General features: G+C 40.2%; 1 protein-coding gene across 1 annotated transcript in view; it reads left to right on the forward strand.

The window, feature by feature from the left end:
• Positions 1–13001, forward strand: part of FCHO2 (FCH and mu domain containing endocytic adaptor 2) — a 93514-nt gene that overhangs the window by 34937 nt on the left and 45576 nt on the right. The window contains exons 7-8 of the mRNA XM_049768836.1: positions 3099–3197; positions 3759–3855. Of these exons, the coding sequence (XP_049624793.1) occupies positions 3099–3197; positions 3759–3855 (196 nt within the window). The remainder of the gene's footprint in view (positions 1–3098; positions 3198–3758; positions 3856–13001) is intronic.

The following is a 13001-nucleotide window of genomic DNA, read 5'->3' on the forward strand; positions in this document are numbered from 1 at the left end:
CTCAGTGGTTATTCCTGGCTCTGCACTGATGAATCACTCCTTCCGGCTTGGGGGACCATATGGGATGCTGGGGATCATACCTGGGTCAGTTGTGTGCAGGCAAGCACTTTACCTGCTCTATTATCACTCTGGCCCCATTTTTTTTTTTTGTTTTGTTTTTTTGTTTTTTGGGGTCACGCCCGTCAGCGCTCAGGGGTTACTTGTGGTTCTACCCTCAGAAATCGCTCCTGGCAAGCCCAGGGGACCATCAGGATGCCAGGATTCGAATCACTGTCCTTCTGCATGCAAGGCAAATGCCTTACCACCATGCTATCTCTCCGGCCCCAATTTTTCCATTTTCTTTGTTTGGATTTTGCACTGTTTTCATGTGTTTAGGTCTTATTTCTGGGTCTTTAGTCAGGATTCACTCTTGTGCTTGGGGAACCATCTGGGGTACTGGGGATTGAAACTGTGTCAGTCATATGTATGGTAAGCTCCCTACCCCACAGTACTAGCAAGCTGTTTTGTGTGTGTGTGTGGGGGGGGGAGGGAGGCTACACTTGGCTTTACCTAGGGTTATTCTTGGCTCTGTACTCAGGGATCACTCCTTGTGGGGCCGAGGGGACAATATTCGATGCCAGGGATGGGATGTTGGGAATCTAACCTGGGTCTGCCTCTGTGCAAGCAAGCTCCCTATCCTATCTCTCCAGCCCCTAAACATAGTCAGCCTTTAAACCAATGTTAACTCAAAAACAAAAAGAAAAAACTCCAGTACTTTTTCAAAATAATAGATATTTTTGATAATTTCATGCTTCACGATATTTTTATATAATCTATAATCAGAAAAAAAAACATTTCAGAAAAAAATGAGAAGAGGGCATAGTTTTCTTGGAATTTGGATTTATATGAAATTAAAGATTGGATTTGGGCATCTCAAAATGAGAAAATATTTTGGGTGTATTTAATTGCTGAAATTTAAGCTCAGACTTACAGTATGAATATAAAATAGAATCATGTTCCTGCTGAATATTTGTTATTGAAATTAATTCAGAATCTTGTGTTGGGGTATGAGATGTGATTCAGCACAAAGAACTTATCTTGCTGGCATAGGACCTGAGTTCAGTCCCTGGCATTATTAAAAAAAAAAATAAATTGAGGGGAAGGCAAAACACACACTATTAGAGTGTTGAATTACTGTATTTTTATGCTTAAATTAGTCAATGACAAGCATTCTATTTCAACTCATTTCCCATAAGTATAATTGATAAAAATTTGTACTGTTAAGATTCAGACCCTTCTACAAATAATGGATATGATTATTTGGCTTAGTGATTTCTGATCATGTAATTCAGTGCTTCAGAAATTTGAATATTAAATAAGGAATGAAGTAATTTATATTATAAAATTAACCAGTCTGGCTGAAAATGGTAATTTGATTTGTGCTATAGAAATGACAAATGGGGCCCGGAGAAACAGCACAGCGGTGTTTGCCTTGCAAGCAGCCGACGCAGGACCAAAGGTGGTTGGTTCGAATCCCCATGTCCCATATGGTCCCCCGTGCCTGCCAGGAGCTATTTCTGAGCAGACAGCCAGGAGTAACCCCTGAGCAATGCTGGGTGTGGCCCAAAAAAAAAAAAATAGAAATGACAAATGTGGGGCCGGAGATAGCATGGAGGTAGGGTGTTTGCCTTGCAAGAAGATGGTGGTTCGAATCCCAGCATCCCATATGGTCCCTCGAGCCTGCCAGGATTAATTTCTGAGCATAGAGCCAGGAGGAACCCCGGAGCGCTGCCGGTGTGACTCAAAAACCCAAAAAAAAAAAAAAAAAAAAAAAAAAAGACAAATGTATTTTGTTTGAAAATGGCTATTTCAGAATTTCTCAGATTCTAATGCATTGTCTTGTGGAATTTTGTTAGATATTCAGAGAAGTAGAAAATCAAAAAAAGGGCCCGGAGCGATAGTGCAACTGTAGGGCATTTGCCCTCCATGCTGCTGACCTAGGGTGGACCTGGTTTTGATTCCCGGTGTCCCATGTGGTCCCCCAAGCCAGGATCGATATCTGAGCTCTTAGCCAGGAGTAACCCATGAGCCTCACCGGGTGTGGCCCAAAAACTGAAAAAAAAAACAAAAACAAAAACGTTTTTGTGGCCAAAGAAACTTGGAAAATACTGGGTTAAGCTGAGTGAAACAAGTTTTGTTATTTTAGTATTAGAGTTTTTGGTATGTTCTTTTTGAGAAGCCAAATGAAGCAAATGGCTTTCTTCCTGTGGAATGAATAAACATTAGAAGATCTGGGAATTTTTTCCAAATAACATTTTTTCTTCTTTTACCCCTGTTCCTCATGTTATATTGGAGGGTTTATGTGTTTTGTAGCTTAAATAATGTTCCCCACATCTACTGAAGCATCCCCATCTTCAGTTGAAAACTGCTGAGTTAATAGTATAAGGCTCCCAAATTTCTTTGTCATAGATTTCTATTTGGTAAATTATGTATTGACATTTTAGAACATGAAAATGAGTTTGAGAGTTTATGGACAAGTATGTAAAAATCTTTTGATCTCTAAAAGTAAACATTTTTTAATTTTTTAATTTTTTTGTTTTTTTTCTGGAGGGCAGTACCTGGTGATGTTCAGGGTTTACCCTGGCTCTATGTTTAAGATCACTCCTGGCAGTGCTAGGAGGACCAATGGGGGAGCCGGGGATAGAGTCTGGGTTGGCCATATGCAAGGCAAGTGCTACCCACTGTAGCTCTCTCTCTTCAGCCCCCCAAAAGTAAACTTTTTAATTTTTGCTCTACAGTTTGCACTTTCAGTTTTCAAAACATGAAAATTTGAAACTGTGACACTAGGTCTTCTAATTTTCTGACCATTATCTTTCAAATGCTGAGAAAGATTTAATTTTTGGAAGTGGCATAACAAAACAGCGTGATTTTTTTTCTTAGTGTTAATGTGTGTGCTGGATACATTTGTCTGGTGGCTTTGTTGAACATTGCATAATTATGGATTCCTTGCTAAATTTGGGCAGCAGCTGTATTAAGTGATTGGTAAAAAAAGAGGGCTTTTGATTTCAGGCTCTGTATGTTGTGTATTTATATATAAAACTTTTGTATTTGTTATCTAGAAATTTCAAGATATTGAAGAAACTCATCTCATTCACATAAAGGAAATTATAGGATCCTTGTCAAATGCCATAAAGGAAATTCATTTACAAATAGGCCAGGTAAACTTCTTTTGAACTGATACTTGAAGATTTTTATGTTCACTTATGACATTTAAGAAAATTTAAAATTTAGGCTTAGGGAAGATAAAACTCAGATGATAATTTATACTTTTATATAAAAGTATGTTAATACTTTTTAAATTTGAAGAACTGCTTCAATAAGTTGTAGGAATTATATTTATAAATTTTTTAAAAATATGAAAGAGGCTAAAAATATAAAAGAGGCTTTGTTAACTATTTGTATTGGAATACAAATAGAAGATGTTGAAATCTGTTATTTATTCAGGATCAAATGCTATTTTCATTGTCTATGTGCTTTATTTGTCATAAGAACTATGTCTCTGAAATATTCAAAGATGGAAATAGAAAGCGAAGCTGTCTTGACTTCAGCAATTCTACCACATCTTATGGCACTTATGTAGACAATATATCTATTGATACTTAAGTGAGAAGTTTTTTTAAAAAATAAATACTTTGGCCTAATGAATTTTAATTGCTATGTGACATTTTTGTCTGAAATATGAGTATGGTTACTTTAAAATCATTATCTCATTTTAATAGGTTCATGAAGAATTTATAAATAATATGGCTAACACTACAGTTGAAAGCTTGATTCAAAAATTTGCTGAGTCAAAAGGCACTGGGAAAGAAAGACCTGGTAAGTTGATGAACTCTGCAAGGAAATGTTTTCAATCTCCTATCTGTTGATGAGTGTTTGTGTTGTTAAATCCCCAAACTGCAGAATGAAAGTCTGTAAAATTCAGATGTCATTTATGTCCAGTGACATGTTTGTTTGAGATTATTTTCTTCCCATGGTTACTGAAAATGATCATTTAGACTCTTAATCACTATATTGTGGCTTATACTTTTGCAAATAAAATTATCAGAAGGTATCTTAGTAAGAGTGGGAGAGAACATTGAATTATTAGACCACTGAAAGTAGTGATGTGCTACAATCAGTGTTAATTAAACCACATTCAAGTTTGAGACATTTGCCAGTTAATAGTTTTTAATTTTTCCCCCCTTTTTTTTGTTTTTGTTTTTTTCTGTTTGTTTTGGTTTTTGGGCCACATCTGGTGGTGCTACAGGATAACTCCTACTTTAGCACTCAGGGATTACTCCTGGCATTGAGGCCCATATGGGTTAGCTGGGGATCGAACCCTGGTTGGCTTTTTGCAAGGCAAGCGCCCTGCCCGTTGTACTCTCTCTTCAGCCTGTTTCCAGCACTCTTGACTGAAGCCATCATGAATGTGTCTGTTTTCCAGTACATAGGCTCCCTCATATCCCCCTTTTTTTATGTGTTTGGTATCTTAGTTATTCTTATGCCCTTACTCTGAAAATGTTATAGTCTTTATTTTTTCTATTTCGTGTGTTTGCATTTGTTTCTAAAGAATAAGCTCTTGAAGAGCCAGATCAGGTGTTATTATTACTACTATTAAAAGTGCTTGAGAATTTTAACTGTTTTTTTTTGGGGGAGGGAGGGAGGGTCACACCAGCAGCGCTCAGGGGCTACTCCTGCCTCTATGCTCAGAAATCGCCCCTGGCAGGCTCGGGGGTGGGGGGTGGGGAAACATATGGGATGCAGGGATTCGAACCACCATCCTTCTGCATGCAAGGCAAACGCCTTACCGCTGTGCTATCTCTCTAGCCCCCTTTTTTTCTTTTAAGGAAGAGGGCATTATTTGTTATTTATCTTAAATTGTGTACTCACGGGGCCGGAGAGATAGCATGGAGGTAAGGTGTTTGCCTTTCATGCAGAAGGTCATCGGTTCGAATCCTGGCACCCATATGGTCCCCCGAGCCTGCCAGGAGTGATTTCTGAGCATAGAGCCAGGAGTAACCCCTGAGCGCTGCCGGGTGTGACCCAAAAACTAAAAAAAAAAAAAAAAAAAAAAAAAAAAAAAAAAAAAAAAAAAAAAAAAAAATTGTGTACTCACTAAGTAAAGTTTTCTCTTTGATATATGTGTGTTTCTTCTATGAATGTAAATACTGTATTTTTGTTGAAAGAGCAAATTGGCGTAATTTTCAAATCAGTTTAATATAATCTTATCTTTGGGATGGTAAGGCCAAGATATTAGAGATATAAACATGGATGACTTCCTGTTAAATAGTTTGAGGGGCTGGAGTGATAGTACAGTTAGTAAGGCATTTATTTATTTTTTTTTTTTTTTTTTTTTTTTTTTTTTTTTTTTGGTTTTTGGGCCACACCCTGTGACACTCAGGGGTTACTCCTGGCTATGCGCTCAGAAGTTGCTCCTGGCTTCTTGGGGGACCATATGGGACGCCGGGGGATCGAACCGCGGTCCATCCTAGGCTAGCGCAGGCAAGGCAGGCACCTTACCTCCAGCGCCACCGCCCGGCCCCTGCATTTATTTATTTACCTTGCACATAGCCTACATGGATTTGATCCCCCAAGCTCACCAGAAGTAATCCCTGAACAGAGCCAGGAGTAAGCCCTGAGCACTACCACATGTGCTCTCCCTCAAAACAAACAAACAAAAATTAAAAAGACTTGATATGGCAGTAATAAACAATTATGATTGAAGCACTGTTCTATGAAAGCCAATGTACAGGCTCACTTAGATCATCAATTTTTTTTTTTTTTTTTGGTTTTTGGGTCACACCCGGCAGTGCTCAGGGGTTACTCCTGGCTGTCTGCTCAGAAATAGCTCCTGGCAGGCACGGGGGGGTGGGGTGGGGGTGGGGGGGGGTGGGGGGGTGGGGGAACGACCATTATGGGACACCGGGATTCGAACCAACCACCTTTGGTCCTGGATTGGCTGCTTGTAAGGCAAACGCCACTGTGCTATCTCTCAGGGCCCCTATCAATTTTAATTAAATAACTCCCTCTTATAGGTGAGGGAAATGTTGAGAGGCTCAATCATTCGCCTGAGCTGTTACAACGCTGAATTGTGATTAAATTCCAGAATTCTTACCAGCTGTTCATGTTTTAGATAATATTAGAATATAACTAAGTTTACATGAATTGAGGAAACAAGGACTTAAAGTTAATGTACAGAGATTATAAGACAAGACCAGTTGAAAGGTAGAAACAATTGGTAAGCAAATAGGATGCTTTTGTAAGGCAGTTAGAAATTTTGAGTAAATAAAAAAGAATTGTGGAGGATACAGTGAAAGGGCTTAATACTACTTTTGTGACTAACTTACTGTTGGTGTCTAGTTAGCTGGAGGTCCAGTGTAGTGATGAAAAAGATTTGTATTTCTCAGAAAACAACAATCAAAATCTTAAACAACAGAACCCTTTACTTCATGATTATGTGAAATTATGAACTAAAGGTTTTTTTTTTTTTATAAAATGTAGTTATTGTCATATTGGTATTGGTTTGTTTTTTTTTTTTTGGTCAGTCATTTAAAAATGATTTGCTTACTGTACTTTGTAAGTTACTTAGTATTCTTATTTCTCCTGTTTTGTAAGAGCCCCCTCTGTCGGACTAATTTCTGCCTAAATTGTTTCTAGCCTCATGTATACTTTTAAACAGAAAGAGTCCCAATACATTAGTAAATACTGAAGTTAAAATTTAGCCTGTTCCTCAGAAAAAATATCACTTTTCTTTAGCCTTTTTCTTTCCTTTGACAGATATAATTTATAATTTTACCTCCAGTTTTTTCTAAGTCAATTGTTTTGAGAGTATTGAAGTTTTTTCCTACTCATTGTGACTCTTGTGTACTGCTCTTTTTTTTTTGGGGGGGGTCCCCACACCCAGTGGCGCTCAGGGGCTACTCCTAGTTACTCCTGGCTCTTCGCTCAGAAATCGCTTCTGGTGGGGTGGGGGGGGGAACGGACGGACCATATGAAATGCTGGGATTCGAACCATTGTTGGTCCTGGGTCAGCTGCTAGTTGCTAGGCAAATGCCCTACCACTGTGCTATCTCTCCGGCCTCCTTGTGCACTGCTTTTGATATACAGTGACATTTTAAATGAGTTTGTGTTGGAATATAATTGGCATATCATGGATTAGTGTATTGTCTGCTGCGTAATTATTTTATGTAAGTTGGTATTACAAAAGGACTTAACGTCTAGTCACGTATAGTTAAATTTATATATTTTTTAATTTTGATATAGTCATTTCTTTTTTTAAAATTTATATTAATTTTTTACCTTAAATTATGAGAACAAAGATGCAAAAAAAATTTATTTTCTTTTTATATGAACTTCTAAGATTTAGTTTAAAGAACTTTCAACAATATTGCCTTTTTGTTTTGTTTTGTTTTTGATTTTGGGTCACACCTGGCGTTGCTCAGCTCCGGGGTTACTCCTGGCTCTGTGCTCAGAAATCACCCTTGGCAGGCTCGGGGGACCATATGGAATGCCGGGATTCGAACCACAGTCCAACCTGTGTTGGTCGGGTACAAGGCAAATACTTTACCCTTGTGCTATTTCTTTGGCCCCATATTGCCGTATTGTTAACTAGACTCACCAAAGCGTAGTACATCTTCAGATTTTATAAGTGTACATTTTTACCCTTAAACACCATTACTCATTTGTTTTGTTTTGTTTTTGTATCACACCTGGCTCTATGCTCAGAAATTGCTGCTGGCAGGTTCGGGGGACCTTATGGGATGCCGGGATCCAAACCACCATCCTTTCGTGTGCAAGGCAAAACACCTTACCTCCATGCTATCTCTTCAGCCCCACCAATACTCATTTTGTCTTTCTCCTAATTTATGCCTTGGTCAACCATTTGTTCTTAGTATTTTTTTTTTTTTTGGTTTTGGGTTTTTGCACCACACCCGTTTGACGCTCAGGGGTTACTCCTGGCTATGTGCTCAGAAATCGCTCCTGGCTTGGGGGAACCATATGGGATGCCGGGGATCTAACCTTGGTCCGTCCTACGCTAGTGCTTGCAAGGCAGACACCTTACCTCTAGCGCCACCTTCCCGGCCCCTGTTCTTAGTATTTTTACAAATTCATTTTCTACAGAGGTTTCCTCATAGACTGTAACAAGTAGACTGTAAAGTATTTGTCTTTCTCCCACAGCTACCTTCAAGTTCCAACTTGACATAAATGGTAGAATTCTTTTTATGGCTGAATAGTATACCATTTTATATATCAACCCAATTTTCTTTCTTCTTTTTTATGCTTGCCTGCTTGTTAGATTATTTTGGCTGCATCAGCTGTGTTCAGGATTTGCTTCTTCTGGCATTATTCCTGGAGTGCTGGGAAACCTTCATTGTGCCACATGTAGGGCAAACACCTTACCAGGGGTCTCAAATGACTTGCAGCCATTGGCGGCCCTCCCTACAACATTTTGTGGCCCTGCCCTAGAGGAATCTTTTTTTGTTCTGTTTTGTTTTAGTTGTTTGGGTCACACCCCCCACTGTTCAAGGCTTGCCACTGATTTTGCACTCAAGGATCACCCTGACTTTGCCTCCTGCGGTCCCCAGGTAAATTGAGTTTGAGACCCCTGCCTCCTATATTTGCTTTCCAGCCCCAGCAGTCTTTTCAAGTTAGTGGTTTTGTTTTCTTCAGCTACCTGCCAGGAGTGGAATGATAGGACATATGTTTTTGATAATTGGAAATTTTGTTTTTAATTTTTGAGGAATCTCCATACTGTTTTGTTAGAACTTTTTGTTTATTTGTTTCTGGACCTCACCTGGTAGTGCTTAGGGCTTACTCTCAATTGTATTCAGGAGACCATATGTGGTATAAGGGATTGAGTCCAGATCAGCTGTCTGCAAAGTAAGTGCCTTACCCCTCTGTACTATCTCTCTGGCCTCTATTCCTTTTTTTTTTTTTTTTTTTTGCAGGGTGGGGGCACACCTGGTGACGCTCTGGGGTTACTCCTGGCTATATGCTCAGAAATCACTCCTGGCTTGGGGGAACATATGGGACTGGGGAGAGGGGGAGAAGGGGATTGAACCTGGGTCCATCCTAGGTTAGCGCAGCATGCAAGGCAAATGCCCTACCCCTTCTTCCACCACTCCAGCCCCTGTTATTTTTTTTTTTTTTTTTTTTGGTTTTTGGGCCACACACGGCAGTGCTCAGGGGTTACTCCTGGCTGTCTGCTCAGAAATAGCTCCTGGCAGGCACGGGGGACCATGTGGGACACCGGGATTCGAACCAACCACCTTTGGTCCTGGATCGGCTGCTTGCAAGGCAAACGCTGCTGTGCTATCTCTCCGGGCCGAGCCCCTGTTATTTTTAAGTGTAGTATTGCCTTGAGTCATTTGTAGAGGCTTTCAGTATCAGATTTGTGATATGAGAGGCTACAAATCAATAATAGTTTACTAATATTGAGGTAAACTCCCCACCCCTCTCCTTTCTCCTCCCCATGCCTCCTCCCTTCCATCCCTGAGGCAAATGCCCTCCCTCTGCACCTCTGCACTCTCTAGGTGTTTTTTTTGTTTTTTACAAATCTTTTCATTAAATACTTATGTGCTGCTGGGAATGTAGCTCAGTTGTAGGAGAGACCCTGTATTTGAACTTGTAGGAGAGACCCTGTATTTGAACTCAATAGATTTCAATACATAAGTGATTAATTAAATTAAAAAATATATTAGTACTCCTAAAATAAAGTGAGTTAACTTGGATATCACAAGTTTCAAATGATTTAGTAAATGAAAGAAAAACAAACAAACCATGTTCAAGGGTATGTATAATAAGAGAAAGAGAATGAAAACATGTAAAAGGGAGCCAGAGTCAAAGCTCAGTAGGCCAAATGCACACTTTTCATGGCACAATGGAACCACCTAGTTTGCCTAGTACTGTTGGGAATGACTTCCAAGAACTGAGCCAGCTCCTGAGCACCACTGGGTGTGGCCCAAAAAGCAGTAAAAAAGCCAAATAAGATATTGTTGTCATATCACCACAGAATTCTTAAAAATTTGACCTGTGTTCAAGAAGAGTAGATCACAGTAATCAGCCAGCAGACAAGTGGCAAAACCAGAACTTGAACCTCTGTGACCTTTGCATAACTCCTCAAGCTGGAATTAGATGCTCTCCTCTGGTAGCTTACCTGGTCCCTTGTCTCAGCATCTAGGAATGTGGCTCTGTTACATTCCATAGGCTCAGGAGCAAACTTGAAAATGAAGTCATTGACTTGGCCCATTGTTACAAGTTCCCTCCTTTCTGTTTTCTCCCCACTACACCCCATTCATTTTCAGCTTTATTTTTATGAGGATTTGGGGTTAAGGCATGTTAATATGTTTTTGTTGTTGTTGTTGTTGCTGTTGTTGTTGCTTGTTTTTTTGGGCCACATACAGTGACTTGCTGGTTACTTCTGGCTCTGCACTCAGAAATGGCTCCTGGCTTGGGGTACCATATGGGATGCTGGGAATCAAACCCAGGTTCGTCCTCGGTCAGCCACGTGCAAGGCAAACGCCCTACCACTGTGCTATCGCTCCAGCCCTAACGTGTTAAACTTTGTCTTCTAATTAGAACCAAGTGTTTGGTGGCTTTAGTTGGGCTTATGCAGAAATATTCTTTTTTTTTTTTTTGTGGTTTTTGGGTCACACCCGGCAGTGCTCAGGGGTTACTCCTGGCTTCATGCTCAGAAATTTGCTCCTGGCAGGCACGGAGGACCATATGGGACGCCTGGATTTGAACCGATGACCTTCTGCATGAAAGGCAAACGCCTTACCTCCTTGCTATCTCTTCGGCCCCAGAAATATTCTTGATTTGAGTACTTCAAACTTATTATTTTAGTTTGTCCTTAATGTTTATCTTTTGGGGAAGGGGTGGGGTGGGGGAACTCCCAATTCCGAGCTCAAGGGTAACTCCTGGAGGGGTTTGGGGACCTTATGGGATTGAACCTGGTCAGCTAGCTGCTTGTAAACCTTTCAATAGTAGTAGTAGTAGTAAACCTGCTCCCGCCCAGGTTTTGTTTTTGTTTTTTTTTTGTACCACAAGTGGCACTCAGGTTACTACTGTCTATGTGCCTAGAAATTACTCCTGGCACACCGTGGGGGGGGGGGCGCATATGGGAGATCAAAACTGGGTCCACAAATGCCATACCCAGTGTGCTATTGTGTCAGCACCTCCTGTCTTTTTTTTTTTTGGTTTTTTTGGCCACATCTGGTGACACTCGGGTTACTCCTGGCTATGCGCTCAGAAATCGCTCCTGGCTTGTGGGACCATATGGGATACCAGGGGATCAAACCGAGGTCTGTCCTAGGCTAGCTTGGACAAGGCAGATGCCTTACCACTAGCACCACCTCTCCAGCCCCCCCCCCCTTATTGGTTTTTCCTCTTGCTCATTTTTTTTTCTCTTGCTCATTTTTAAGTTTTGTTTTGTTTTGTTTTTGGCCCACACCCGGTGACGCTCAGGGATTACTCCTGGCTATGCGCTAAGAAATCACTCCTGGCTTAGGGGACTATATGGGATGCCAAGGAATAAACCGAGGTCTGAGGATCGAACCGAGGTCCGTCCTGGATCAGCAGCATGAAAGGCAAATGCCCTACCTTCGCGCTATTGTTCTGGCCCCTCCTGCTCATTCTTTTAATTTAAATTTTCCTTTACTGAAATTCTCAACTATGGGCTGGTCAAGATTGCCTCAGTGCAAGGTCAGCAGTGGGGATTACGTTCAGGTACATATGCCTGCCCTGAACACTTCCTAAACCACTGAGCTATCACCTAGACTCTTTCTTGTTGGGTGTGTATCATAAATTGTGGAACTATGAACTATCTCAGATTGTGCAGGTGATACTAGAGTTTAAACTTGAGGCTCTTCACCTGCCATTGACTCATCTTTGCGGCCCCTTTATTTGAGTTTTGAAACCTATTTTGAACTAGACAATGCTGTGAATTTTCTTAATTAACTGAGATTTAAAATTAGTTCCCAAACAGTGGAAATATTTAATAATTTATTTAATACTCTCATTTTACAAAACACTTTGTGATGGCTAAAGGTTACAGCTAGCTGCATCTTTTCCTACAACATTTTCTTAAAATTTGACAGAAATTAAGGGCTGGAGCATTGGCGCAAGCTATAAGGCATCTCTGCCTAGGACCGACTGCGTCCCATATGATTCCCCCAAGCCAGGCGCGACTTCTGAGCGCATAGCCAAGAGTAACCTCTGAGCGTCACCGGGTGTGACTGAAAAACCAAAAAAAAAAAAAAAAAAAATGATACAAATTAGATTTGTTTTTTTGGGCCACACCTGGTGATCAAGGTTGCTCTTGGCACTGCATTCAGGAATCACTGCTGGGTGGGGCTTAGGGGACCATTTTGGAAGATCAAACCTTGTTTGGCCATATACCAGACAAACACTCTACTCACTGTACTTTCTCTTCAACTCTTAAGAGAATATTTGAATATAAGAATAGTTTATGCTTCTTCCACTCCCTTTAAAAAATTGGTATTTCACATACATGGGATATCCCATATTTTGTGACATTTAAGACAAGTCAAATTAACTTCATTTGAGGACTGTTTTGTTTTTCAACTGATTTCTGTTTGATCATCTCTATAATCAATCATACAGTGCTAAATTACTTTGCTGTGTATCTTTTACCTCTCACGTTAAAACTTCCCATTTCTTGCAAGCCATTATTTAGATTCCTTGTTCTGCTTTGGTAGGTTAGTGCGATCTGGGTCAGAATTCTAGAGTCACTACTTAGTATACAATTAATAAATTTATTTACTCAGCAGGTATATATTGAAGACATACTATTTGCCAGTCAAGAGATAGAGATAGACTCCAAGCTTATATCCTAATCATATTTATTATCTAGATCTTCCTGTCCTGTCCAGGAACACAGCCAAGGATTTAGTAACTGCCTCTTTTGATGCTTATTTTCATTCTACTGTATTACAAAATCTTTGAAAGTAGAAGCACCATGT

This window comes from Suncus etruscus, chromosome 2 (genome assembly GCF_024139225.1).
Source record: "Suncus etruscus isolate mSunEtr1 chromosome 2, mSunEtr1.pri.cur, whole genome shotgun sequence".
NCBI classification, from domain to species: domain Eukaryota; kingdom Metazoa; phylum Chordata; class Mammalia; order Eulipotyphla; family Soricidae; genus Suncus; species Suncus etruscus.